Source organism: Sitophilus oryzae, unplaced genomic scaffold, assembly GCF_002938485.1.
Source record: "Sitophilus oryzae breed Bouriz unplaced genomic scaffold, Soryzae_2.0 scaffold_484_pilon_pilon, whole genome shotgun sequence".
NCBI lineage: Eukaryota > Metazoa > Arthropoda > Insecta > Coleoptera > Curculionidae > Sitophilus > Sitophilus oryzae.
Window position 1 is genome coordinate 1,153,653 of NW_022147067.1, and position 26,731 is coordinate 1,180,383.

Here is a 26,731-nt window from a genome sequence, read left to right on the forward strand (position 1 = left end):
TTTAGTAACAATTTAAAAAAAAAAAAAGAAAAAATATACTCGTAATCTTCTAAGAATAGAAGCCAGCGAGGGATGGAGCATATCAAAAATCTAGGTACACCGCGATGGCCCTCAAATATGGCCGACTGAAATTCCGGTTTATCAGTTTATCAGTGTCGTTCTAATTTTATTTAAAAAATGTAAAACTATGAGATGTAGCGTGATACGGTGAGTAGACTCCAATAATTGTGTTGTTTTTTATATTTATACGTTGTGGAATAAATTTAGTAGTTATAAATGATTTGAGTTATAAAAATATTATTTTTATTAATAATTATGAAATTAAATATCTTCTTTGACAGGCATTGTTTTTATGTTAAAAATATATAAGTTGCTACTGAAGCAGGTAAGTCAATGACATTTAATCTTTGACAAATAAACAAAAATAAAAAAAAAAAAAAAAAAAAAAAAAAAATGGCAAGAAAAAATATGATATAATTTTGTATATTATAAGTTGTATAGTTTTCCATTAAATTGATCGGTTGGTTACACGTTATGGATTATATATAATGAGTCACTTACGTAGCGAAATAGTTGTTCCCATTTATTCTACTTGAATTTTTGTCCGAGATCTACCGCACGCCACACAACCAACTATTTTAGAGTTTTTTTTCGATAAATCGCGATAGTGTCACTGTTTTTTTTTTTTCTTGTTTAAATTTAATTTCCATCTAGATTTACTACCTTTATACAACTGTCAGTAAGTAGAATAATAATAACATAAAATAAGCTCCTAAAGACTGACTGGCAAATCCAAAAATTCAAATCAAATCAAATCAAATGTGTCAAATGAATCAAAATGAATCGTCAAACAGAAATGTCAAGGATCCCACCCTAGAGTACTTTTTCTCGCCCACCATGCATGAATACATGAATAGCATTTATGCTCCTTCCTTAGTCTTCTAATTCAAAGCTCTCTAATAAACAATTAACTATTAATGAATACTGTCATTTCCATTAAAGTTTCCCAGCCATGAAATACATAAAATTTTAAAAAATTCTTAAATATTTTCTTCCAGTATTCATACATCATTCAGCATACCGCTTCAAGGAAGACACCCTAGCAGTCCAGCAGTGAGGAATCTATGGCGAGCCAACGGGCTGAAACCTCGCAAAGAAAGACGATGAAAGGATACCGGCAGTGTCCTAGCGAAACAAAAGCGACGACCCGCTGTATTGAACAATCAAAACGAAGGAGAGCAATTCGGAAACAGTTTCCTGCGATGGCGATCAAGAAATGTCAAAGTCTGAAAACGGCACGTGTGAAAAATCGTCAGATAGTACCAAAGAATCAACGGCTGAAACGACAGACGCTATCATCAGGAATAGCAATGACATAGCTGTAGTACTGGAGCCGTTGAATCTGCAAGAACTGGCGGTTAAACAGACGGCGAAGCGCAGGCGCAAATCGAATAGCAAGCAAAAAGACGAGGTGAACGGTGATGGATCGGAGCCGCAGAAGAAGCGAAGAAAGGGGAAAGTCGCGAAAAATAATCATGACGGAAATAAGGCCGGTGGAAGTATGCAGGATGGTGGACCAATGGATGAAGACATGGACATGGACGACGATTTTGATCCCTCTTTGTTGTGTCCGGATATATCGATGGATGTGGATTGAGGCTTGGTCATACTAATACAGGTCGTTGGGTCTGTATTTGGTTAGTTTTTATTTATAGCGGTCAGTAAGCGAGGGTTTTAGGGTCCGAATTCTGAACAACTGCACCGATTGTCGTGAAATTTTAACAGTCAATAGGGATATATGTAAGAAACAAATATTACTTAGTAGCGATGTGTGCTCTTATCCAGAAGGCTGGGGTGTGAGATGGCCACCCTTCATCGCCAGAGGGGTAAAAAGGAATCAAGGTAAGGTAAGGCCATTGCTAGGCTAGTTAATTGCAAAGTGCAATAAAAATCAGATAAAGGCGATACATTTAATCAAAAAGATGTTTCTTCATAGCACCATTTTTTTAGAAATAGATATTTACGATCGGAGTTATTTAGTGAATTGAAAGATGTTGATGGTTTTTTACCCTAAAAGGACTAGTGATGACGGCGACGCTGGTCTTTTGGAACAGTATTGTTATTGATTCGAAACAGGTTTGTTTGTGGAACTGGGCGTGTGGAGACAGGTTTAATGTTGGGGTAAGGTGGGGTGTCGTCTGTGAGTTGGGGGATGGTGTAATGCTCGATAGTTTCCAGGTCCAGTTTTATGCGTGGTCCAGCTTGGTTGTTGTCTGAAAACATGCTGGCTACAGCGTGTAAATTGTAAATAGCGTATAAATAAGATATAATTGTTGGAAATTGTTTAAATTAATGTTATTAAAATTGTGATACTAGATTCTTAATAGTGTATTATTCGAGAGGAAATTAGATAATTAATCTATGGATAGGGGTTGCGATTTGGGCTATATCTGATCGCCCAGTAGATTTTTTTTGATGATGGTAAAAAGTTCTTCGTCGGTGAGCGATTTACGGGCCCGTCGAATAGTCGGGAGTGTGTAGAGACGATTAAAAAAACTCGCCGTAGAAAATAGTATACCTACATACCCAGACAAAGGACAAGCCCGCTTGTTTTTTAATTATCTAGAATGTAGTGTTTTTATGTTTAATATTAAAGAGGGTACTCTATTACTCTCTTTTATTAGCATAATAATCATAACATATGAGCTGCTATTGTTATTGTATAGACCTGGTATTAGTTATCATTCTTTCCTACTTTGGTAGTCTTATAAACTGCAGATAGAGGGTCTGAAATTCCTATTTAAAATTTATAATAAAATTTAGTTGAATTTTTAATTAAATAATAATACTCGCAACCGTGCGAAAACCGTCACCTTGTTTTTTAGCGCTCCATGCACTATATTGAGAGGCAACCATGCAGCTTATCTCCAAAGACGGAATTCGGAGGCTTCTCGATCACACTGTCTATGTGTTGGCCAAGTGGCGGATGGCCGTGCGACAAGCGATATACTACCTCGTTTCTAAACTGAAACTAGTTCTTTTACTTAACTGTTCCAAGTCCCAAACTGTTCAAGTCTCTGAGGCCTCCTCTGTTCCAAGCCCTAAACTGTTTCAAGTTCCAACCTGAACAGTGGGACTTGGAACAGTTTTTGAGATTTGGAACATATTGCGACCACTGGAACATGTTTATGGCTTGATTATCTAGGTTGTTATGCGCTTTGGAACAGTTAAGCTGGGGGACAGGGCATGTGTCATGCTGTTTGACGACTTGGAACAGTTTGCCGACCTGGAAAGTTTTTTTGCAGGCGCCTAGGTCGTATAATTGTAACAAGCCGAGGACGACCATGTGGAGAACTGTTCGGTGCAGACAGTATTAAGTATATATGACAACTGGTTTGAGTTGATAATCGAGGTCGTATATCGGTTTTGCTAGTCTAGACAAGTCTTTTGGACGCGACCGTTCAGGTTTTATCTGTTATCGGGATACAGGGGCGTAAAAAACAAGTGTGGCTGTTGCCGTTATTTAAAATATTTAATTAAAACTCAACTAAACTCTTATTATAAATTTTAAATGTATAATTTTTTTTAAATATTTTATTTTTTTAATGTAAACAGAAAGAGAATAGGTAAGGAACATTTTTTATTATAAAAAAAAATGCTGGCGATGTTACCAAATGCAATATAATTATCGCATTATAGTTTTTTTTTGAAAAATACAGTGTAAGAACAGTCGTAAGTCGGTTATTGTTTTTTATTATAAATATAGGAGATATTAAAAAAAATTAACTCTTCCAAGAATTTACTTTTTAAGTATATCACAAAATTTTAAATCTATATTTATTCATTAGTGCTTATACAGGGTGGGTCTTAAATAAGTGCACATATTTTTAGGGGTTGTATATTTCGATTCTCATGAGTTTTTTTCGGGAACACATGTTTTTGAAAAGTTTATATTTTTCGAAAATTTGATAGTTTTATTTTAATTTTTAGTTAAAAAACATTATATCTTGATAATATAGCAACATAGATAGTAGATTAAATTTAGGGAAAACAGAAAAATCCCCAGTAGTTCTCATTATTTAAGCAAAAAATATTCTTTTATATAAATTAAAAAGAAAAATAGCAACCGAATCAGAATGACGCAAGTACGGTATTAATTTTCGTTTTGGAACAGTTTGGAACTGGAACAGGTTTCTTGGAACAGGTATCTTTTGCAACTGGAACAGCTTGTACCTGTTATTAAAAAATCGCCGTTCCGGCCATGACTACTAAAGACTGCATATTTTTCTGCCATTTATGGTAAAAAATATGTAAAAAAATGTTATAGAACATTTGTTTACTTAGAATTCATCTTTTTTTGATTTTTGCAATTAAAATGAGTGACTTATTTTTCACTCCCGAGAAGGGCTGGCACTCACCCCGAGGGTGAAAGCACACATCGCTACTATGTAACTTTTGTTTCTTACGTATATCTCTATTCACTGTTAAAATTTCACGTCAATCGGTGCGGGTGTCAAGAATTCGGAGGTAATACCCTATTTTTCTCCTCGCTTACTGGCCTATTAGTAAAAAATTATTTTAAGTTCGTCTAACGTTTCTCTTTTGCTGACAATTATATCCCTTTATCACGTAAATGAGAGTGTACAACATACTAAGGACTGGCAAAGGTTGTCTTGGGTCGAGATTACCTTATGTAAGAAGAGCACAATGCGTTTAATGTACTAAAAAAAGAGAGAACAGGGTAAAAACGTTGCCAAACGTATGAAATAAACCGAGAAATTGTGCATATTGTAAAGAGACATGGAAGGGGATATAGCAGATTCGTCGCGGTCGACCCAATCAGTAAATTCGGCCAGCGAAGGCATATCGAAGGCGGTGTGGATCTGAAAGCGACAGTGTTGCCATATTAAAATGTATAATATCTGTAATACGTTTCGAAAATATCTTTGGATGAAAAATCTGTGTTTGTGTATTGAAAATTTATTGGTGTTAAACATAGAATAAACAACAAAATACAAATTCAACTTTTACCTGTAAAATGTAATTCCAGTCATTTTTTTCTCGCTTCCGCCTTTGCAGCCATACGCTGAACATCTCACCATACTAAACAACACAGTTTATAAATTTAAAACAAAAGAGTATTCACAAAAAACATAAAAATTCGCTTGGTGTCACCTCGAAATCTTGTCACCAAAGTATGGCCGCCGATCAAATTTTGGCCTCGAAAATTTTTCGCTGGAGAATATGCGTGTTAGCTGTCCCCTCCCTTTCCTTGTCTAAGGTGTAATACCTGTAATACGTTTGACGAAACTATCTTTGGATGAAAAATCCGCGTTTATATATTGAAAATGTATTCGTGTTCAACATAGAATAAACAACAAGAGTAAAAATTTCTTTTATAGGTACTGAATATGTCGTATGATCGAAAAAAGTAGTTTGTTGGCTTGAAAATAACGATTATTGGCATTTGCCATCATATTTTATATATAAAATAGCAGCGATCTTTATTTCCAAGCCAACTCTAGCGCCGTTCTTTGTTTAATCACATAATATTATATGAAATTGTTTAATGATAGAAAATCCGCATTCTTAACTTACTGTACCAAAAATCCGTAAATCTACGGATTAATCAGTAGTTCTGGCAACACTGTCTCCGGCATCCACTCACTCTGTCGACTGAAAGCAAAACTACGGTCCAGTATTCTTTATTCGCTGCGCACAGTATTCTTTATCCTCTGCGCTGTAAACGACCATCAGCGCGCAGCGGCGCAGAGCTAAACTAAATCTTGTAATTCTCGGACAAGCTGACTGTAACACCAGCTCGAACAGGTTTATCTCGAACAGGTTTTGTGCCACGAAATCGCCCATAAGGTTGCGCATCTTCATATTTCCTCAATCAACTGTGTTACTTTGGTTGGGTTGACTGTTTTCCATTTGTATAATGGACATTACACGAAACTACATTAATGGCCATTATATTTTCCATTGGACATTCATGTATACTAATATTTTTTTTTTCTATAGCGGAATCTACACCTAACGACGGCAGTACTAGTCCATTGCCATATGAACCAACCTTTTCTGAGTTGGTGGATGAAATAACGGGAGCAGAAGGTAACAACATCTTCAAATTTCTTTTTTTTTTATTAAAAAACGATTATTTGTGCTTTTATTCTAGTTCAAATTGATTTAACGCCAGAAGAAGAGGAGATACGACAAAAAATATTTAACCCAGGTAAGTTGAATATTCATAGCTATTATAATAAATATATATAAATCAGTTGGAGTTGGCGAGTCATCATCTCGAGGGAGGAGGGTCATGGTCAGGTCCTCACAATAGGAATTGACTTCAAATCCAAGGAGGCAATAGAGAAAGAGGGTCATATCCTCTATTATAGATACGGGACTACACCGGTATCAGGTCTAAGGAGAGACCAAGTTAAAGGGGTGGAGAAAATGGAGATAGATCCTCCAGCCTCCACCTCGAGGGTTCCTCGGCCGGAGGCAAACTCCTCGACTGTGAGGCACGGAGGGCCAAACTCCAACCGTGGAAGGGTGTGTATGTTTTTTCCCTCGGAGGAGAAACTGTTGTCAGAGGAGGATGGGAAATAAATCATACCCCTGTCCCCTCTACAACAGGGGTATGATGGGTTATAGATTGTGTGATGACTCAAGGAAGGGGAGCACAATAGATCTCTTTAAGGTCGCATGACTCAAACTCTCATTTATAACTATTTTTTTTAATTGAGTAAATAACAACTAATTGCGTAAATTCGCTTTATAGAAAATTCAGTGCAGTACACGAGAATCCATTGTACAGCGTGCAACGTGCACTTAGGCAGTGCCTTATTCGGAGCCAACAACCGATTCGTTCATCCCCTGTTGAAAGTGTTGATATGCAAAAATTGCTATCACTTTTACACAAGTGGTGAGTTTGAAAAGGATGAAGATGGCAGCGAATTGTATTGTAGGTAAGAACAGTCTTACTTAATATTATTTCTATTGATTTTTGATTGATATAGTTGTCTTATCATTACAAAAACAAAAAATCCTATATGGGTATTTCGCCACTGCAAGAAAATCTACAAAATAAAATAGTTATTTTTTGTAAACACTTCTGGCGTTAATCCCAAACGGAAACTACTTGTCAGAAGTTAGGTTTCCAGATATACAAATTTGCCAACTAACAAAAAAATGCTTAACGTTTCGGAAAGTTTGTCTCTTTCCGTCGTCGGAAGCAAAAAAATACAAAGAATAAATAAAAAAGTACATTGGTGAAACACCTAGACCCTTAAATGTTCGAATTAAAGAACATAAAGATTATTTAAGAAAGGGAGATTTTCACAAATCTAAGATTTGTCAACATTCATGGGACACAGGGCACAGAATAAATTTTAATAACGCCAAAATTATAATGAAAGAAGCGATTGCATCTAAAAGAAAAATAAAAGAGGTTTTTTTAATACAATCTAATAAAATAAATGTATTGCTCATGCATCTGTAGATGTTAGTAATGTATGGCAATCGCTTCTTTGATTTTAAAGAACATAACATAAATAAACGTAACATACGTAAAATTAAAAATAATTTGAAAAAGAAAAAAAAACAAATAAGAAAGTTTGGGGCTTTTGGTTACCTTATTAAATAATAATTGTTATCAGGTAGTAATTGTTAATTTTGAAGATTAACTTGGATATAATGTCATTTTAATAGAACGTCAGTGGTTTTGCAGCCTTATCTGTTTTAAAAACTAAAGTGTTCTTGAATAGTTGAATTTAAATATTTTAAATAGTTTTTTTTCTTTATTCTTTGTATTTTTTGCTTCCGACGACGGAAAGAGATAAACTTTCCGAAACGTTAAGCATTTTTGTTAGTTAGGCAAATTTGTATATCTGTAAACCTAACTTCTGACAAGTAGTTTCCGTCTACAAAAAATAACTATTTTATTTTGTAGATTTTCTTGCAGTGGTGAAATATCCATATAGGATTTTTGGAGAGATGAATCCGCCACACAAGTATAGACATTTTTTATTACAAAAACAGTCTAACAGAAAAACACATTGGAACTAAAGGAACCTAAAATACATTAAAATAATTATCAATTGAAGTATGTGCAAATATTTCTTCTCTGTTACAGATGGTGTGGACAAGGCGGTCAAGTACTGTGCTGTTCATCTTGTGAATTTGTTTTCTGCAAGGTATTTTTGTATTCTATTTTATGCAGCTGGTTTTCTATGATTTCTTGTTTTAACAGAGGTGCATTAGAAACAATTTTGGCCCAAGGAAATTTAAAGAAATCCGGGACAGTGACGATTGGAATTGCTTCAGGTGTGATTCTAAGCAACTCGGCTATTTGAAAGCATCGTGCGCGGAATTCATGAATTATTATCGAACTGAATTGAGGTAAGTACTACTTAAGAGTAAATGTTTCTCGATTTTGCTATATTGAAAATCACGAAATTGCGTGTCAAAAATTTTCGCTTCTAAAAATACGAAATGTACGACCTGACTTGTGGGTCTGGCGGGGCTTTGATGAGTAATGATGATAATTGTAAAGACAACCAGACGAGTATTTTCTATGAAATTATAGTATTATACCGGGTGCGTCTCAACTAACCTAACCCCTATAACTTATTTATTTTTTCAGGTAAAAAAACGAGATTTGGTATGTTAGTATACATAAATTAGGATTGATTGACGTATTCAGTTGTTTTCGGTCACTTCCTGTTTCACCTGAAATGACTGCAACTTTTGATTTTTAAATGGCATCCTCGGTTTTTTTTGCTTTATTCGATAGAAAATAAGTTTCTGAATATAATGACATATAATATGTCAACTTTTGACATTCTGGCATATGGTTTATTTGAAATTATAACTTGCGGCTCGTAACGAAAATTTGACTCGAAATACCAAGTGTGTGGCATCAAATTATTCGTAAAAAAATGCTTTTTTCAAATATACATTTGAAAAAATTGAGATATGATTAAAAAATACGATTTGAGCATTTTCTAACTGGCCAGGACAGGACACTAAAAACATTATACAATTAAATCTATTTTTCCAAGGCTCCTTGATTAAGAATTAGTGTTTTAACATAGCTATGGCACTCTAGATTGAATTTTAAAATAGGATTTTTTATTAAGCGAGAATGTCAAAAGTTAACATATGATATGTCATTCTATTTAGAATGTCATTTTCTATCGGATAAGGTAAAAAAATACCGAGGGTGCCATTTAAAAATCAAAAGTTGTAGTCATTTCCGGTGAAACAGGAAGTGACCAAAAACAATTGAATACGTGAAAACAATCCTAATTTATGTCATATACTAACATACCAAATCTCGTTTTTTTATCTGAAAAAATAAAAAAGGTATATGTTATTATACACAAATTGTCATTTAATGTTATATTCACTCACTGAGAAAATAAATACAAAAAAATGTCATTGCCTTCTGGAGTACTAAAATCGGTCCAGCCGTTCTTGAGTAGTTATAAATGGTATAACTAATCCTTTGACGTTGTTTTGTTTATTTAATATAAATGTTACAGTGAAAGTCGAAAATTCAGTGACTGTTATCATTCACTAGGAAATGCTAGCCATTACTCATTGGGCCAGTGAATGTGGTATTTTAAAGAGATTTGTCGACTTTTTCTAGTAATTTCTAACATTCACTAGTGAAAGTAACATTTACTAAAGGTTGCCAGTGAAAGTTATTCTATTGTACAGGGTGAGTGTGGTGAGGAATAATGTTGGTTGAAGTTAGAACAAATAAAACTTTTAAGAATATTGGATCACCCCAATATTCAAGCTGACTGAATATCTTAAAACTACAATTTACTTCTTTAGTATATTTATTAAAAATTATAGAAAATAACGACATAACCTTCTAAATATTAAAAGAGAAAGCAGAGTAAACATTTTAAAGCCTACAAAACAATTAAAAAAAAACATTCATAAACATAAGATTACTTATTGGTACTAGGTTTTTTTTAATAAAGTTCTTCATCGTGGAGAAAATAAAGTATGCCCGAATTTTCTTCAACGGGAGTTATTTGTTTTTTTTTTCAGACCCGCTACTTCAAAACGTTTAATAAATTCATAATCACTAGGTTCCTTAATATCTTTTTCTCTTTTATGTTTAGCTTTTGCATTCTTGCGAGTTTACCTTAATTTTTTACAGAAAATTTCTTCCCAAAGGGAAAATACCGCGCAGCACTTTTTACAGCGATAACAAAACAATTATACATAACCACAAAAAACAAAGCGAATTTACGCTAGATGTCTATCAACGTTGCCAACGTTTAGCCCGATTTAATTTTATCCTTATATTGCCTATTATTCAACTTATCCTTATTTATCCTTATATTTTACATGTGGCAACCGCGCTTACTGAATCTTTCAAACTCACTGCTATCGTCCAGGGAATGCTAGCATTCGCTGGTAAAAGTTGGTTTCAAAAATAGCTGTTTTGGTTTGGTTTGGTGTCAGATCAGTGAATGTGAGCTTTCGCTAGTAACTGTTAACAATCACTGATTTCCAACTTTTGCTGTAATAGATATACAAAATTATTTCTGTCTGTGCAGACGAGTTCAAGTTCTAGCCGAACAGCACCCAGAATTGATGACCACAGATTACACGAAATGTTGTTCCAACGATGAGAACAAACCGGAAGAGTCATCGGAGAAAGCTCAACAGGCGGCCAAAACGGTTCGTCGGAAAAGAAAAGACTCCAGCGATGATCCTGATTACAAACCTGTCTTGGACGATGGAGGGGACCCTTTTACAAGGGTAAGTACAACGGCTCCTTACATTTTGACAAACGGAGGTATTCAACGCTGAATACATCGTAGTTTTGTTATTAAATAATTATATAAAGCTTCATTGAGAACCTCGCAATTAGTGGAATAAATTCAGAGACAGAGGCGAACAGTGGAAACATCCGCGAACATCTCGCTCCGATTGTTTGCCGTGTTTTCGTGTTTCACGTGTTCGTTCGGCCTGCTCGCTAGCAATGTGGACGCAGCTTTAGACTGTTGAGGGATTCCTAAATCAGGTTACGAATGGAGTCTTCCAGGTTCTTCAGTTCTGCTTTAAGTTGGTTTACGCTTGGGAAGCAGAACAGTTCTGGTCCAGTTAGAGGAGTGTTCACTCTTTTTCCAGCTAGATCATTTGCTTTTTCATTACCTTCTATCCCTTGGTGGTCTGGCACACAGAGTACGACTTTATTTTCTGTGCTAAAATGGTTCGGCTTCTCTAGGCATTTGCAACCAATTTCGAATTGATAGTTATGGAGGTGATCTTTAAAGGCTGCTTGGCTATCGGATAAGGTGGCTATTTCTTTTTACCAATAGTTCCTATCTAAGATAAGTTGTGCGCATCGTGCGCAAATACTCCTATTCCTGTTCCTGCTTTGGTTGTTTTGGTTATGGACAACATATTTTTGTAACAATTTTAGAAGTTTAAAACTATCAAACTAAAAAAATTAACCGAAAACCAACAAAACAGAAAATAGATAAATAAAAAGTATATAATAACATAAGATCGAATTGTGGCGGTATTGGACTTTGCCATCTCATTTTATTATTCTTTATTATCTTATTTTGTTTCAGAAATCTGTTCCTGCAGTGCTCATACCATCTACAGTAAACAAGCAAGTTCCAGCGCCGCTAAGGCCGCTTCTACCAAAGGGAGGTGTCGCTCCAGTGCCAACTACCGGAATACGACAAATACTTTTGCAAAAACCGACCGCCGGGGTATGTAAGACCCAAATGTATTATAAGAACATATTTCTCCAAAAAAATCTTTTATTGGTATTTCGCCACTGCACTGCAAGAAAATTTACAAAAAAAAGTTATTTTTTGTAAACACTTCTGGCGTTAAACCTAAACGGACACTGCTTGTCAGAAGTTATGTTTACAGTTATACAAATTTGCCTAACAAAGAAAAAAAGTCTTAACGTTTCGGAAAGTTTATTTCTTTCCGTCGTCGGAAGCAAAAAAAATACAAAGAATAAAGAAAAAAAACTATTTTAAATATTTAAATTCAACTATTCGAAAACACTTTACTTTTTTAAAACAGATACGTCTACAAGAAACCGTTGACGTTCTGTTAAAATGACATTATACCAAGTTAAACTTCAAAATTAACAATTACTACCTGATAACAATTGCTTAATAAGGTAAAACCAAAAGCCCCAAACTTTCTGTATGATTATTTTTAAATTGTACGTATGTTGTGTTTATTTATGTTATGTTCTTTAAAATCAAAGAAGCGATTGCCATACATTACTAACATCTACAGATGCATTAGCAATACATTTATTTTTATTAAATTGAATTAAAAAAGCCTCTTTTATTTTTCTTTTAGAGGCTATCGCTTCTTTCATTATAATTTTGGCGTTATTAAAAATTTTTCTGTGCCCTGTGTCCCATGAATGCTGACAAATCTTAGATTTGTGAAAATCTCCCTTTCTTAAATAATCTTTATGTTCTTTAATTCTAACATTTAAGGGTCTAGATGTTACCCATAAAGGATTGTTTTGGAGAGATGAATACGCTACATAGGTATAGACATTCTAGTACCGCGCATTTACACAATGAGTGGAAAGTGAAGCCAAAGAAAATAAATAGGAATGTCAATTGCATAAGCCTATCCTTTTCGTCCAACAGGATTTTCGTGCGCACGCGCCAAATAAAATTATCTGATTCGTCTACTTCATCCCGAACGCTGTCACCTGCCCGCGCACTATTTTAAACTCTAAATATTAATAACGTATAATATATTTTTTTTGGTAATGGCATTATTTCAACCAAGTTATTTTAGATATTCATCATATCTATCTGTTTCTTGTTTTTGTTTAAATATGTCAGAGATTAAATTTAAATTTATAAGTAAAGGCGTGAATAGTCAGACACCAAGTTGATTTACGTGGTAGATAGAAACTTAGAAATCTACTTCTGTTGGTTAGTATGAACTAAATCAACTAATCGAGAAGCATTCACGCTTGCGTAGTTTAAAGCTGTTCAACGAAAAGGACCGACTTATGTGAATTTTGTGGTTCATCTCAAAAATATGGTAAGACGTCATCAAAAACACAACAATGTTTGTTTAGTGTAATTTATAGTAAAAGTCTAGTAAAATCTAGTTTTTTTACATTTGTTTTAATGGCAATTATTGAGAGGCTTAGGATTATTGAAGTGATGAGATATTTTTATATCGTTTTACTGCTATTACAATTTTATATATTACACAATTGTCTCTTTTTCAGGGTCCTCCAAGGCCAATGTTTAAAGTTGGCAACACAACATTTAGGGCAAAACCAGGCGTTCCTACAAGTTACACGATACAGCGGCCAACTTTAGGTAAGTTGTTTATTTTAGTGTATTTTTGCTGATTTTTTCGTTTTTTTTTTTATTTTTTTTTCTAATTTATTTCTAATTTCTTTTATTACTTTTAGTTTATTTTGAGCTTCATATTTTTTATTATTAATTTTAATAATACCTATTGAAATAAAAAGTAAATAAGTAACTTGAGATTATTAAAATATTTGTTTTGATTTTATTATTTTATCCTTAATTAATTTATTTTACATGAAAAATAATAGTAATCATAGTTACAATATCATTTCGATTTTTATTTGTGCTTTTTATATGTATTATCATTAAATATTTCTATAAAACAATTTTGCATAAAATTATGTATATTATTTATAACTATGCAAAATATTAGAATATTAGAATTTTATTATGTTTTTCTCTATAGGCAAAACTACAGGTTTCTTTTAAAACTGAATGATCCCATGAGTTTTCTAAACGGTCTTCCCTCTTAATGGGCTCTTTCACAAAAAATAAAATACACAATTCAAGGACAAAATCTAAAATAGAAGACTATTTTCAGTATATTTATCCAAAAAAAAAAATACTTCCATGACATTTGAATAATTTTTTTTATAGACCCTCAAAATTTCTTTAATTTGGAATAATTTTAAGGTGCCAATTGATGACGTGTGAAAAATACACCCAATCACATTGCAGAACCGTGCTCCTGCGCCAGCCAACAACTGGCGACATTGCGATTTGATTTGACGTGCATGTTGAATAATAAATTTGGTTAAATTTTTTGTTTACTCCGTTTGTGAAAGTTTGTAATCAAGTTTAAGTTTTAAATTGTTATTTTTGTTAATTTGTTCCATCATGGTCGTACCATAACCTGGATTCGAAAAGGCGTCATCTGATAAATCCGAAATGGTTAAATTTTAAATGGGTCAGCATAGTCAGCATGGTGGCCCGGCAGTGTTGCCGCTTTTCAACATACCAGGTGTGACGTATTAAAGAAATAAAGTGCAGTTTTTATTCTGGGCTTTTCTTGTTTTATTTATTTTCTTAGGAACGACTTCAAATTTTTCGAAAGTGAGATAGCAGAAAATTCTAGAATTGATTGCTTTATTCAATTATGCGAATTTCAAAATATGAGTGAAAGAGCCCATTCAGCTCAAGTAAAATGATCTGTTTGTTTTTTGTCTACACCCAACGTTTTACTTGGTACGTTTGACTGAACAGGTGGGAACGTTACGTGTAGAGGGGGCTTTACTGATTATTGTTGAATCATTTAAACGTTCAATGAAGCCACTAATGTTTGTTTTGTGTTAATTTTTTTATATTTTATATTTGTTTTATTTTGTTTATGATTTATTTTTAGTGGGTCAAACTCCCAGTATTATAAAGTTCATTTAACGACCTCAAGGACCACTTAATTATTAGGCCACCACGTGGGTTTGCCAGGTTTGTGCTGTATGTGCTGATATACATTCGATACCAAATAATCTTTTAGTCACGTCATCCGGGCGAGATATTAAATTCATTGTTGCCTTAACCATTATGGGCGTGTTCGGCGTCGGGCTGATAACTGAATATAAATTAAAAGTTAAATTTCCCGCTGGAGATTCAGGTGGTAGCCTCTGCTGTAAAAGATGTCAATTTGTCACATTTATTTATTTATTTCCCGACATTTTGATTCGTTTTGACAATTTAGTTTTAATATTACGAGTTTTTGGTTTAAATAAATAAAGTGTTGTGATTCTTTTACTTACGTTGCAATGTTTACTAGCATACCTTGCAGTCCGGACGTTGTTCTGTTTAGAACCTCTTTTAATGCAAGGAAATATGCAGATGGCTTAATAACCGTAAAACTCATCATCGCAACTTTATTAGATTATTTTGAACGGGAGAGCAGGTAATATTGCTTTTTTATGTGTATAAGTGCTGTTAAGGAGGGTGAGATTTGTTGATGTAAAGTAGCAACTGTTTATATATTTATAATTAATTCATTTTTGTTTCTAAAATATTTCGATTAAAGAAAATAGAAGTAAAAGTCCGGCAACGCTTCTGAAATTGCCCGAATAAGCTTAATCAGGGACTACAAAGAGTTTACATTTTGTGTTATGATCTTTTGAATAAAGAAGACTAAGGAAAGAGCATATCAAAATCGCAGGTCCACGATGGGACTCAAATATAGCCGACTTAAATTCCGGTTTATCAGTGCCGTTCTAATTTTATTTCAAAAATGTAAAACTATGATGTGGGGTGGGCGATGGGGTAGACTCCAATATTTTTTTATTTTACGTTGTGAATAAATGTTGGTAGTTATTTAAAATTGATATAAAAATATAAAAGATTCTAATAAAAATAGATAAGTTATAATAGTATTTATAACCATAAACATCCGATACCTTTACTGAAGCAGGTAAGGTCAAATTGACGTATCTAAATTCTTTGACATCCTAATCTTTGACAAGAGTAGTAAATAAAACCAAAATGCAAAGGAAAAATATATAATTGGTTGATTACAGAAATTGAATTTCATAAATGATCGGTTTTACTACACGTATGTATATTATATATAGTCACTTACTAGCGAAAAGTTGTTCATTATTTCCACTCAAAATTTTGCCGAGATCTACCACTTACGCTACACAACCAACTAATTTAGAGTCTTTTTCGATAAATCACGATAATGTCACTGTTAATTTAAAGTTCTGCCATAATTTCCATCTAGATTTACTACCACCTTTATACAACTATCAGTAGTAGAATAAATAATAAATAACATAAAATAAGCCGTAGGGCGAACAAAATCCACAAAATTTTCAAAATCAATTCAAAATGTGTGTCAAATGAATCGTCCAAACAGAACTGTCAAGGGATCCCCACCCTAGAGTCCCTTTTTCGCCCACCATGCATAAATACATGGATAGCATTATGCTCCTTCCTTAGTCTTCTTATTCAAGGGGTATGATCTATATGTGTAAAAACTCATTGGTCTACATTATTCAATATAAAGGAGGTGTTTAAAACTTGTTTGTTAAAAATAAAAGGTGGTTTGTTATTTAACTACACTTCAATTTGTATTTCTTTTTATTTCAGTGAACAACAGAACAATATTGAATACAGTTCTGACCACTACTCAGAACAAACTGACCACGAACTCTACGGTAAAGCACGAATGGTTTGAGAAAACCGTAAGGGCATCCGCTAGGGTTAATTCCAATCTGTCCTACACCCTAACCCAACTTAATCGGTAAGATTTTAACTGGCACAAAATATACAGGGAGTTCAATTGTTATTCCGTGGATATGGAGCAACTTCGATCTTTGATAGATCATAATAAATTACTTTCAGCAGCAAAAGAATATACACATCCAAAATTTCATTCAAATCGGGATAATGGTACTTAAAGTGTCTGAAAAAATGTGTTTATTTTCTTAAAGTTTCGTGCCCTCTAACGGACAAACGAAGCACTTTTTAGTAATTCTATATCCACGGAATATTCTTTGTACAGAGTCTATGTTTATTTTATAAATACTTGCGATAAAAATTGTGAAATTGATTTTCGACATGTTTGTTGCTATATGATTATTTATTGATAGTTTATTTAAATTTAAGACAACAATCGGTGGCTACCAGTGTCGAAGCGCTAGCTGTTGTCCATAACAAGCTCCAAGAAGTTCTAAGTACTTCGATCAATACTCTGATTCAAATTAGGAAAAATCTACGTACTGAATTTATAGCAGGTAAGAAATCATATATGAAGAAAGAAAAAGTGACATTTTGGAAGAGTTTAATTTTACTGTGTTTTTGATTTTGAAATATTCATTCTTTGAATTTTCATATATCTTACTGTATTGTTTTTAGGAATTAAGAATATTAAATTGCCCCCAAAACAACCAGTTCCAACAGCTCCGATTTTAGTCAAGGACGATGACGATGTGATATTTGTCAATCCAGCGGTTTCCAAAGCTCAAACTTTTCCCCCGCCACCTCCAGTAAGTATTTTAATGATGTATAGGTAAAAAACGACAAACTATAGGCTGCACTATAGGTGTATTGCTCCGACAGTGCTGCCACCAGTTCACCTGTCACTAGTTAAAAAAGTATACCATTAATATTGCCAAATTATATTTTTATATTATCATACTTTGTCTTTTAATTTTTTGATTATGTAACAAACAATTTTTTTTTTTTTTTTTTTTTTTTTTTTTTTTTTTTTATTTTTATTTTTTAGAGATCAAATCACGGTGTGAGAAACTATGAAGCTATAAAATGTTGTTTCGGGAAAGTTGAATATCCGGGAAAGTTTATTGTTATTGAATGTTATTGCACCTAAAAACGCCTTTGTTACGTTCTCCTTTACGCGTTGCCATTTTTTCGGCAATTTTATTAACATTTCCTTATTGTCACAACACAAAAAGACGTCTAGTTCGAATTATTTTCACTTATTTTTTACTACCGAAACAGCGTTACATCAGACAAACATCGTACCTGAGTGTTTATAGTCTCAATAACTTCACTAGCAAAAAAACTAAAATATTTATAATATTATGACCATGCAGTTTATTGCGATCGATATGACGGCGGCGTGAAATATATACTGATAATTTCTGATTTCTGCCGTTGAAGCGCTGCGGTCAGATTTTTTGAAATTAACTAAAATGCGCCAAGCCTATAGGCTTAGTGTATTTCAGGCAATCCCGACAGCACCGCTCGGTACGGCAGAAATGAGAACTGTGCGGCTAACTTTATATCACTCCGTTGCGATGATCGTTCATATCGATCGCATATAATAATATTTAAATCGATGGCTATGTTGTAATATTTAAGTACTAGCTTATACCAGTGACTTCGTTCGCGTCGAATTAATCATTTAATGGTAAAATAAATGAAATGGTAATGATAAAAAGTATAAGAATTTCCATTAACCTTACAAACTGAATAAAAGAATTTTCTCCGTTGTGTCAGCATGAAAAACAATATGGCGATATTATTATATAACTTGGTAATATTTGAGGGTGATTTCACATCACGTTGGAATTTGACTTTCGAAAATCCGTTTGTCAAAAATAAGCTTTTACGTCAAGTAGTTTAAGCAGAATCGTGTTTAAGAAATTACCCAACTTTGGAACACCCTATATGATTTTTAAAAATTTCAAAATGTATAAAAACCAAATAAGTATGCTTGTCCAAAGCGGAACCTCTTGGAATTTGAGATTCGAAAACCCACTCCTTAGCGAACCTCTACACTTACAGTCAAACCGTTTGCCAAAATCAGCTTTAAACGTCAAGCAGTTTAAGCAGAGATCAGTGATTACTCAATGATCATATTTTTTATGAAACACCTGTATAGGGTATAAAACTTAAAATATGTAAAAACAATAACAAAATAAAATAGTAGTTTTTTTTTTTTTTTTTTTTTTTTTTTTTTTTTTGAGTTTCGAAAAATCCTTCTTATCGAACCTCTACACTAAAGTCAATCTGTTTTCCAAAAATCAGCTTTTACGTCCAAACGCTTTTAAGCAGGATCGTGATTAATCAATGACCAGATTTTCGAAACACCCTGTATACATTTTAAAAGTCTTAAAATATGTAAAAAAACAAAATAAAAATATACGTGTTTAAGCGTTTTTTTGGAAACGACAGTTTTTTAAATAAAAATATTGTAATATTTGAGGGGTGGTTCACCCTCTTGAACTGGAATTTCGAAAATCCCGTCTTATCCGAACCTCTACACCTAGAATCAACCTGTAACCTGTATGCCAAAATTGAGCTTCTTACGTTGGTGGTTTGAGCAGGATCGTGATTAATCAGTATGTCAGTCACTTAAGGATTTTATATATTAGTATAGAGTGTATAGTGCAGCTAATTGAAACTGTAAAATTCTCAGGTCCGAAATTTGTGTGATGTAACACTGTATTGAGTTGTAAAAATTGAGTTGAAAAAGAACTCGAACTGGGCGACGTAGCTGGGTCGTAGCCTCCTTAAATCATGAGTTTTTCAGTGAAAATTTGGTGTATTTTTTACTTACTGTTTCAGCTCATTTCAACCAGTAGCGGCAGCTGCAACTAAGCAGATAACTGCGAGTGTTACGCTTGAGCCTAGGCCTAGTACTTCGAAAGCGCCTGTGCCAGTGGTTGAAGCTGATAAACCGGCCAGTCCTGTGCCAAGGGGCGGATTTTTAAAGGTATGTGTTTTTTTTTTTTTTTTTTTTTTTCAAACGTCACATAAGTAGGTATTAGTTTTTGCAACGTGACAATATAAAAAGGTAGGTACAACGCATAAGGCAAATTAGAAACGCTTTTTTACGCCTAGGTATAAAACTACGAAAATGTATTAAACGGTATATAAAGTGTCAAATTCAGCTTGAGCGTAGCCATAGTTTCTCGATATACAGGGTGAGTCTTAAACAAGTTACCAAATATTTTTCAGGGATGGTGTATTTCGACCCCAGGAACACGTCTATGAGTTTTTTTTTCGCAAAAAGATGTTGAAATTCGTGCATTTTCTTTTTAAAATTCCCTCTGTATTTTTTCGAAAACTTTAAGAACTTACTTGTTTACTGCCATTACACGCGGTAGGAGGTGTAGTTAGTAGATTTTCAAACCTAATTGAGGGTGATTTCTTAATGGAACGTCTTATATATTGTGTTTTGGGTTCCTCCGTTTAGTTATTATTAAATTCGTTTTCATAGTTCCAGAGAGACAAATAAATCAAATCAATCTACTTTACAGTTTTAGCGGCTTGCAAAATATCCTGAAATCAAAAATTATGCCACAGATTATAAACTTATTGTCAAAGCATTGTTTTCGTGGTTCCAATTTTTGAAGTCGCGCACTAATTAGGTTACCAGTTTGCGCACAAGCACGTCCACTTATGGCCTCTAAATTGTGCACAGCGCCTGACCGGCCCTCTTATTACTCTGGTTAGACGCGACTTTATTTTATTACAGGAAATTTTACTCGTTTGATCATCGTCATAAAAAATAATTTTCGTACCACGAATTAGGGACAAGATTTTTATCTGTATAGTATACCTAATCTGTGACTACGCTAGGTTTTTACTACAGTTTAGTCTGTACAGTCTGTCCAATGAGTAAGGGAAGATTTCGACAGATGACATACAAAAAATTGCAGAAAATGCAATTAACCTGTGAATTAAAATGACAGACACTGTCATAGATCCTCTCGTTGAACAGACTGTACTTACCTTATTACAAATGTCGTAAATTGTACACGGTGCTCAAAATATTTAATGTGGAAATTGATATCATACAAAATATGTTTCTTAATTTTTTTTTAAATGAAACACTGTATAGTTTGTCTAAAGCAAAGACATTATAAATATAGACCGAACATCTCATTCATAAATACTCGTTGGTAGTGTATCAAACATTCCAATGTGTCAAACAAGGACAGAAGAGACAGAGAAGTCTAAAATTTCCGACCCCGGCAACTAGGCGCATTTGGATTGTTCTAATGGCCAGTGGCGTATCGTTTTTGGAACGAATTTAATTAGTAAAAGTAAAAGTAGAGTAATTAGTCAAAATGTTTACTCCCATATTAATATGCTACGGTAACACTTTTTCGTCAGATGAGTTTGTTATAAGGTCTAATATAATATATAATTAATATCCCAGCATATACTCATGTTGAAACGTTAGTAGACAGTTTTCGAAAATCGCTCCAACGTTGATTTTGTTTAAAACTTTCAGTTAATTCTATATAAACTTTTCAGTTGCTTTTAGGAATATTTATAGGGTGACTCAGGCTTTCGAAACAGTTCTATATTAAGTTTGTGGTTGAATTTGACTTTTCTTTTCAATTTTTTATTCAGAATATGGAGGAAATGAGGTAAAACACATTTTAGACATTTTTTTTGTTTTTTTTTAAACATAGGTGGCCGGAACATATTTTCAAACTAAAGTTGTAGATTTGCCATTAAATTTCCATTTCAGAAATACCTAGGGTTGCCACCTGTCCTTTTTTGAAAGGACAGTCCTTTTTTTGGAATAACTTGTCCTTTAGACTTTTTTGACTTAAAGTCATTTTTAATAAATATAAAAAAAAAAAAAAAAAAAAAAAAAAAACAAAATATTATTTTCGTCCAAATTCAATTAGAGTTGTTATAAAACTTATAAATAAATTTTTCTTGATTTAGAATGAGCAACATTATTTAGAACTTCCCGTTTAATCTCAATGATAGTTTAGGTTTTAGTTTACCTTTTTTGATCTTAAAAGGGAACTTTAAATTAGTAATTAGTAACGATTTAGTTAGTTAGCAATCGATAGCTTCCTGTAAAGTACTATGTAATAGTTGTTTAATGTTGTATTATTAATAACTTCTATACCTAAAATCAATATTAATAAAAAAAAAAATTGTGTTTTTTGAAAATATAAGACAAAGATTTGACTCTTTCGGTCTTCTTCTTGTATTATGATATCTCTGATACGAGGCAATTACCTTTTAGTCTCTCAATAGGAGGCATTTATCATTAAAAGTATCAAATCTGTGTGCTACAGTATGGGATTTCTGTCGCGTAATAATGAATATTACGTTTATTTACAAAATCCATTACTTTTAAGGTAGCTTCATCAGACAATCAAATTTTACCCAGTTAAATGTCCCAATCTTCATGAACTGTATTAAACATATGTATTGCGGTTTGAATCACGCCGAGAATCACCCTGTATGTTGACAAAAATATTTTGAAAATGTGCGTTACAATGGTCCCGATCTTATGTAAAAATTGAAATAAGAATTAAACCTAAAACGTAATGGGTAAAAGCTTTTGGGCTGGGTCACTCTGTATATAGTTATGTATAAAACTAGTAGCCTAGAATTATTACAGTTCGTCTCATTCTAAAAAGATGCTTACCGATACAAATAATAACTCTAGGAAAGAGGTATTTGCAGTGAAATAAAGTGTTTTAAGCAAGGAGCCGAAGGGCAGATATAATAATGCAATAAAATGTAAAAGAGGGCGAGTAAACACCTTTGTTTATTTGTTGAGCAAAATTCCTTTAGAATATCGTATATATTGACCAAAGAGTGCAATTTTGAAAAATGTCGCTTTACGGCTTATAATGAAGTTCAAATGTAACGTTTATATTCAAATTTGTTACGATCTACAACAGTTAAGTAGTAATTGAGACGAATTATAATTCAATTACCGGCTACTACGTTCTTGTTTAATAGCTCAAAATTCAACAAATAGTGAAATTATTTTAATTGTGAGAGGCTCCATTGTGGGACGCCTATGTACAGCGATTACGGCGCGGCGGAAACAATCTACCTACCTGTGAAGAGACAAATTCGGGGAATTTGAGCTTATTTTTCCACACATTTGACACTGTCGTACTATATTGAAAATTCGCAGATTCAAAGTACGTTAAAACAAAAGCTTAAAAACACTGAAAAACACTGAAAAGTTCATTTCGGACTTGATTCCGACTTCAAACACACCGAAAGCTAAACGTAGTACGCTATAACGGACCAAGGGCTGTCGCGAGGGGTGGTGGGACGGATGGCTCATTTCATTCTGGAAGAATAGCAGCGACGTTGCCAATAGTGCCTAGACGTTTCAGCACATTAAGCAGTAAACATGTCCTTTAATAGTAACACATATATCCTCTGGTTAATAACATATTGCAGTAATAAAAACTGTACAAAATAAACTATTAATTTAATTAATTTTTTTATAAAATGTAAACAGTTCCCCTGTGGTTTTAAAGTCACCTTTCTGCAAATCAAACTAAGTAGATAGGCACAAATTTGAGATGTGGCAATGTCGCCTTCTCTATCTCAGTTGATTTTTACAGTACGTAGTCAACCTCCGATTGTTTGATCGGGTTAAAATGTCTAATGTGATATCTGTTCTTACTAAATCTATGGTCTAAAGAGCCAGCAAAGATTTCGACAGACAACATAAAAAAAATGACAGAAAATACAATTTACCTTTGAATTAAAGTAACAGACACAGCTTGCACTGTCATGGATTCTCTCGTTGGACATACTACTATACATACTTAAATTGTATAGGGTGCTCAAAATTAAATTATTAATGAATTAAAAAATGAACATATTTTGTATTTAAAATTATGTAATATTTTTTTATACAGGTTAGGTCATTTTCGGCTCTTCAAAACGTAACGTCCGAATGCATTACCATCCCCGATGATCCCCTACCTAAAGAAAAATGTCAGTGAAATCAAACAGGATCCACTTGTTGTCCCCCCAGAAATTAAGACGTTAGGTAAGTTTGCGTCTTTGTAATTGACAGGGATATAAAGAATAAATAAAAAAAAAAAAAAAAAAAAAAAAAAAAAAAAAAAAAAAAAAAAAAAAAAACTTTTATATTAATAAATTAATGATTTGAAAAAAGAGCGTCGCGGTAGCCATTTTGAAATGTTTTTTGGTAATTTCGTTTGACTTTTCTCCCGAGAAATTGAAATTTTTACTAGTTCATTACGCAAATTATTGTAAATCACTCTAAATAATGAATTGTTTCTACTGTATTTAATCCGGCAAATGATGGAGATAAACAATGTAGATTGATTAAAATTTTATTTTAAGAAGAATGTCAAGACATCTGTCTAAAAAAGATTTAGAGTGACAATTTGGTTAGGTATGTAAAATTCTAAAGTGATGATTTTGATTATGCCAAAGAATACATATTCTATGAGCTTACTGGTTGCCTAACGATTAACATTAGTTTAAAATATATCCCCAACATGAACAATGAACAAAACAATTAAACAAAACACAGACCACAGACCACACAAAAACAAATGGTTAGTTGCAGCTTTGAATAAGTAAAGATCGGGCGAAGTAGGAGCATAATGCTATCCATGTATTCATGCATGGTGGCGGAAAAGCCACCATAAAAGCTCTCTAGGGTGTGGATCCTTGACAGTTCTGTTTGAATATTCATTTGACACATTTGAATTTGATTTGAAATTTTGTGGATTTGTCAGTCTTTACGGAGCTTTATTTTATGGCTATTTATTATTTATTCGACTACTGATAGTTGTATAAAGGTAGTAAATCTAGATGGAAATTTGGTAGAACTTAAATTAACACTATCGCGATTTATCGAAAAAGACTTCTAAAATAGAAGTTGTCAGTAGCGTGCGGTAGATCTCGGCAAAATTGAGTGTGAAATAATGGAACACCTGCCAGTAAGTGATCGATATAATATACATGTGTAGTAAACCGATCACTTATGAAATTCACTTAAATTAATCCAAATTATATATTTTTTCTTTGCATTTTAGCTTTTATTTATTACTTGTCAAAGATTAGATGTCAAAGAATTTAGATATGTTAATTTGACTTCATCTGTTTCAGTAGCGTATCGATGTTTGTGCTAATACTTATTATAACTTATCTATTTTATTAGAATTATATATTTTTATAACAATTTTAATAACTACCAATTTATTCACAACGTAAAATAAAAACAAATTATTGAGTCTAACCCACGTTTGATACTCTACATCATAGTTTTACATTTTTAAAATAAAATCTAGGAAATCAGACACCGATAAACCGGAATTTAAGTCGGCCATATTTGAGGGCCATCGCGGTGTACCTAAGATTTTGATATGCTCCTTCCTTAGTCTTTATTCAAAGCAGTTAGCAGTAGTCAGAGATATAGATGTAGCAGTATTTTGGTGCCACAGCTACAGGCTACAGCCATGTAGCCATCCGCCAAGTGGATAGAATGACATACAGGTCCTCGAATCGTATTCCGGCAACTTCGGGCAGCATATTCTGCAGAAAAAATTAAAATAAAAAATTTTTTTTTTATTATTTTCTCCAATTGATTTGTGATGATTTGAGTTTCATTTTTATTTCATTCTTTTTTTAAATAATTCTATGAAGTAACGTGTCAATACTTGATTGGTATGAATGAAAATTGGTATCTGAGCTGGGTGACACAAGTACTTGATTTTGATGTCAAAATGACTCCTATTTTGTGGTTACCTACGTGGACTGTTTTATAATAACTTCGTTCGTACTCCTGCATAAAAGAACTGACTAGAAAATATACATTTCCATGGCGCATGTAATGTCTCTGCAAAATCGTTAGTAGTGAACTGCTCAAAGATATCGAATGGAACAGACACATGTCTTATTGATTGTAACAAGCACACGTTGAGTATAATAGTTATTTCACTGAAATAACAAATTTTTATTTTTTTAAATTAATCATAATTTTTTCTGCGAAAAATGATGATTAAACAGTTTCTGTTGAACTTTTGGCACAAACATATTTCAAATTTATGATTTCAGTCCAATAACTATTTAGTCAACATGTTTAATTTATGTCAATGATAACAGGTACTGATAATTTCAATTCCAAACATCTTGAGAACCATTACTCGTAGCGATTTTTACCAAGAAACCTTTTTTATGAAAAAAAAAATTGGAAATGTGTATTTTTTTACTCAGTAGTTTTATACAGGTATGGACGAAAAGCTGGCTATTCTTCAAACCAGTTCATACATATGTAGTAAGCTCCCTCTATAGGTAGGAGTCATATTGACATAAAAGACAAATTTCTCATGTCAAAAAACTCAAATAAACGACACCAATTTCCATGCAAATATTGACGTTACTACAAATTATTTGGAAAAAAATCGAAATAAAAATGAAACCTGCTGACCCTGTATCTCCGAAACCAAGATTTAAGACACATATTGATACGAACTTTTGACTTATTTTAATCACAGAATATGTTGCCGAAGTTTCCGGAATACGCTCCTGGACCACCCTGTATGTCCCTTAAACCCCTGCTAGTAACGGTATGATCGAAAAAACGGCAACCAGTTGGCTGGGAAATGAACATTTATTATTATTTCCCGCATAAATTTACATATAAATGACAGCGATCTTCTATTCCTATTATCGCCGATGTTTTTTCGATCATACAGTAGCTGTTAAGAAGTTTTACTTCAAATATGCGCAATATAGTGTACCCCTACAATTTTTTTTACCAGGATAATAAGATTAGAAGAAAAAACAAAAAAATGCGCTTTAAGTTTGAAACGAATTTTTAATTAAAATTGAATTTGATAATAGCGTCACTGTCTTTGATGACGTGCGCGCCAACTGTTATTCATTTCTCTATATTTATTGTTGTTTTACAGAAGAACCAAAGGAGGAGCCAGAGAAACCCGAAGCTGTTCCCGAACCGACAGTTCCAGAAAATCCGGCAACATCTCCGATAGACACTGAGAATTTCGTCTACAACGTGAATGAAGCTCCCAGTGCCGAAGTTAGAAGAATGATGAACGCCATCGTTCAAGTGAAGAAATCGCGTGTGATCGACGAAATCATCAGGGTACGGGGTTTATACAAAACTGACGAGGTAACATGAGCACATTGAGAATCTCCGTTCA

General features: G+C 33.3%; 2 protein-coding genes across 2 annotated transcripts; both read left to right on the plus strand.

Moving 5' to 3' along the window:
* Positions 1-1,276: 1,276 nt before the first annotated feature.
* On the plus strand, positions 1,277-23,523 carry LOC115886369. The gene is made up of 15 exons (XM_030905471.1): positions 1,277-1,648; positions 1,716-1,902; positions 6,025-6,114; positions 6,179-6,235; positions 6,785-6,971; positions 8,138-8,198; positions 8,255-8,403; positions 10,584-10,788; positions 11,610-11,753; positions 13,268-13,361; positions 16,422-16,575; positions 16,941-17,068; positions 17,190-17,320; positions 19,365-19,512; positions 23,447-23,523. The coding sequence occupies exons 1-14, from the start codon at positions 1,277-1,279 to the stop codon at positions 19,395-19,397; spliced, it is 1,992 nt and encodes a 663-aa protein (XP_030761331.1). The 3' UTR covers positions 19,398-19,512; positions 23,447-23,523.
* On the plus strand, positions 23,502-26,731 carry LOC115886370. Its single transcript, XM_030905472.1, has 2 exons — positions 23,502-23,580; positions 26,480-26,731. The coding sequence occupies exons 1-2, from the start codon at positions 23,502-23,504 to the stop codon at positions 26,707-26,709; spliced, it is 309 nt and encodes a 102-aa protein (XP_030761332.1). The 3' UTR covers positions 26,710-26,731.

Bases quoted from the DNA above. Each gene is read 5' to 3' on its own strand.
- LOC115886369 (XM_030905471.1), top strand. From the start codon at position 1,277: ATGTCAAAGTCTGAAAACGGCACGTGTGAAAAATCGTCAGATAGTACC. The intron at 6,236-6,784 runs GTAAGTTGAATA...TTCGCTTTATAG, and splicing joins ACAAAAAATATTTAACCCAG to AAAATTCAGTGCAGTACACG. The intron at 11,754-13,267 runs GTATGTAAGACC...TCTCTTTTTCAG, and splicing joins TGCAAAAACCGACCGCCGGG to GGTCCTCCAAGGCCAATGTT.
- LOC115886370 (XM_030905472.1), top strand. From the start codon at position 23,502: ATGATCCCCTACCTAAAGAAAAATGTCAGTGAAATCAAACAGGATCCA. The intron at 23,581-26,479 runs GTAAGTTTGCGT...GTTGTTTTACAG, and splicing joins CCCAGAAATTAAGACGTTAG to AAGAACCAAAGGAGGAGCCA.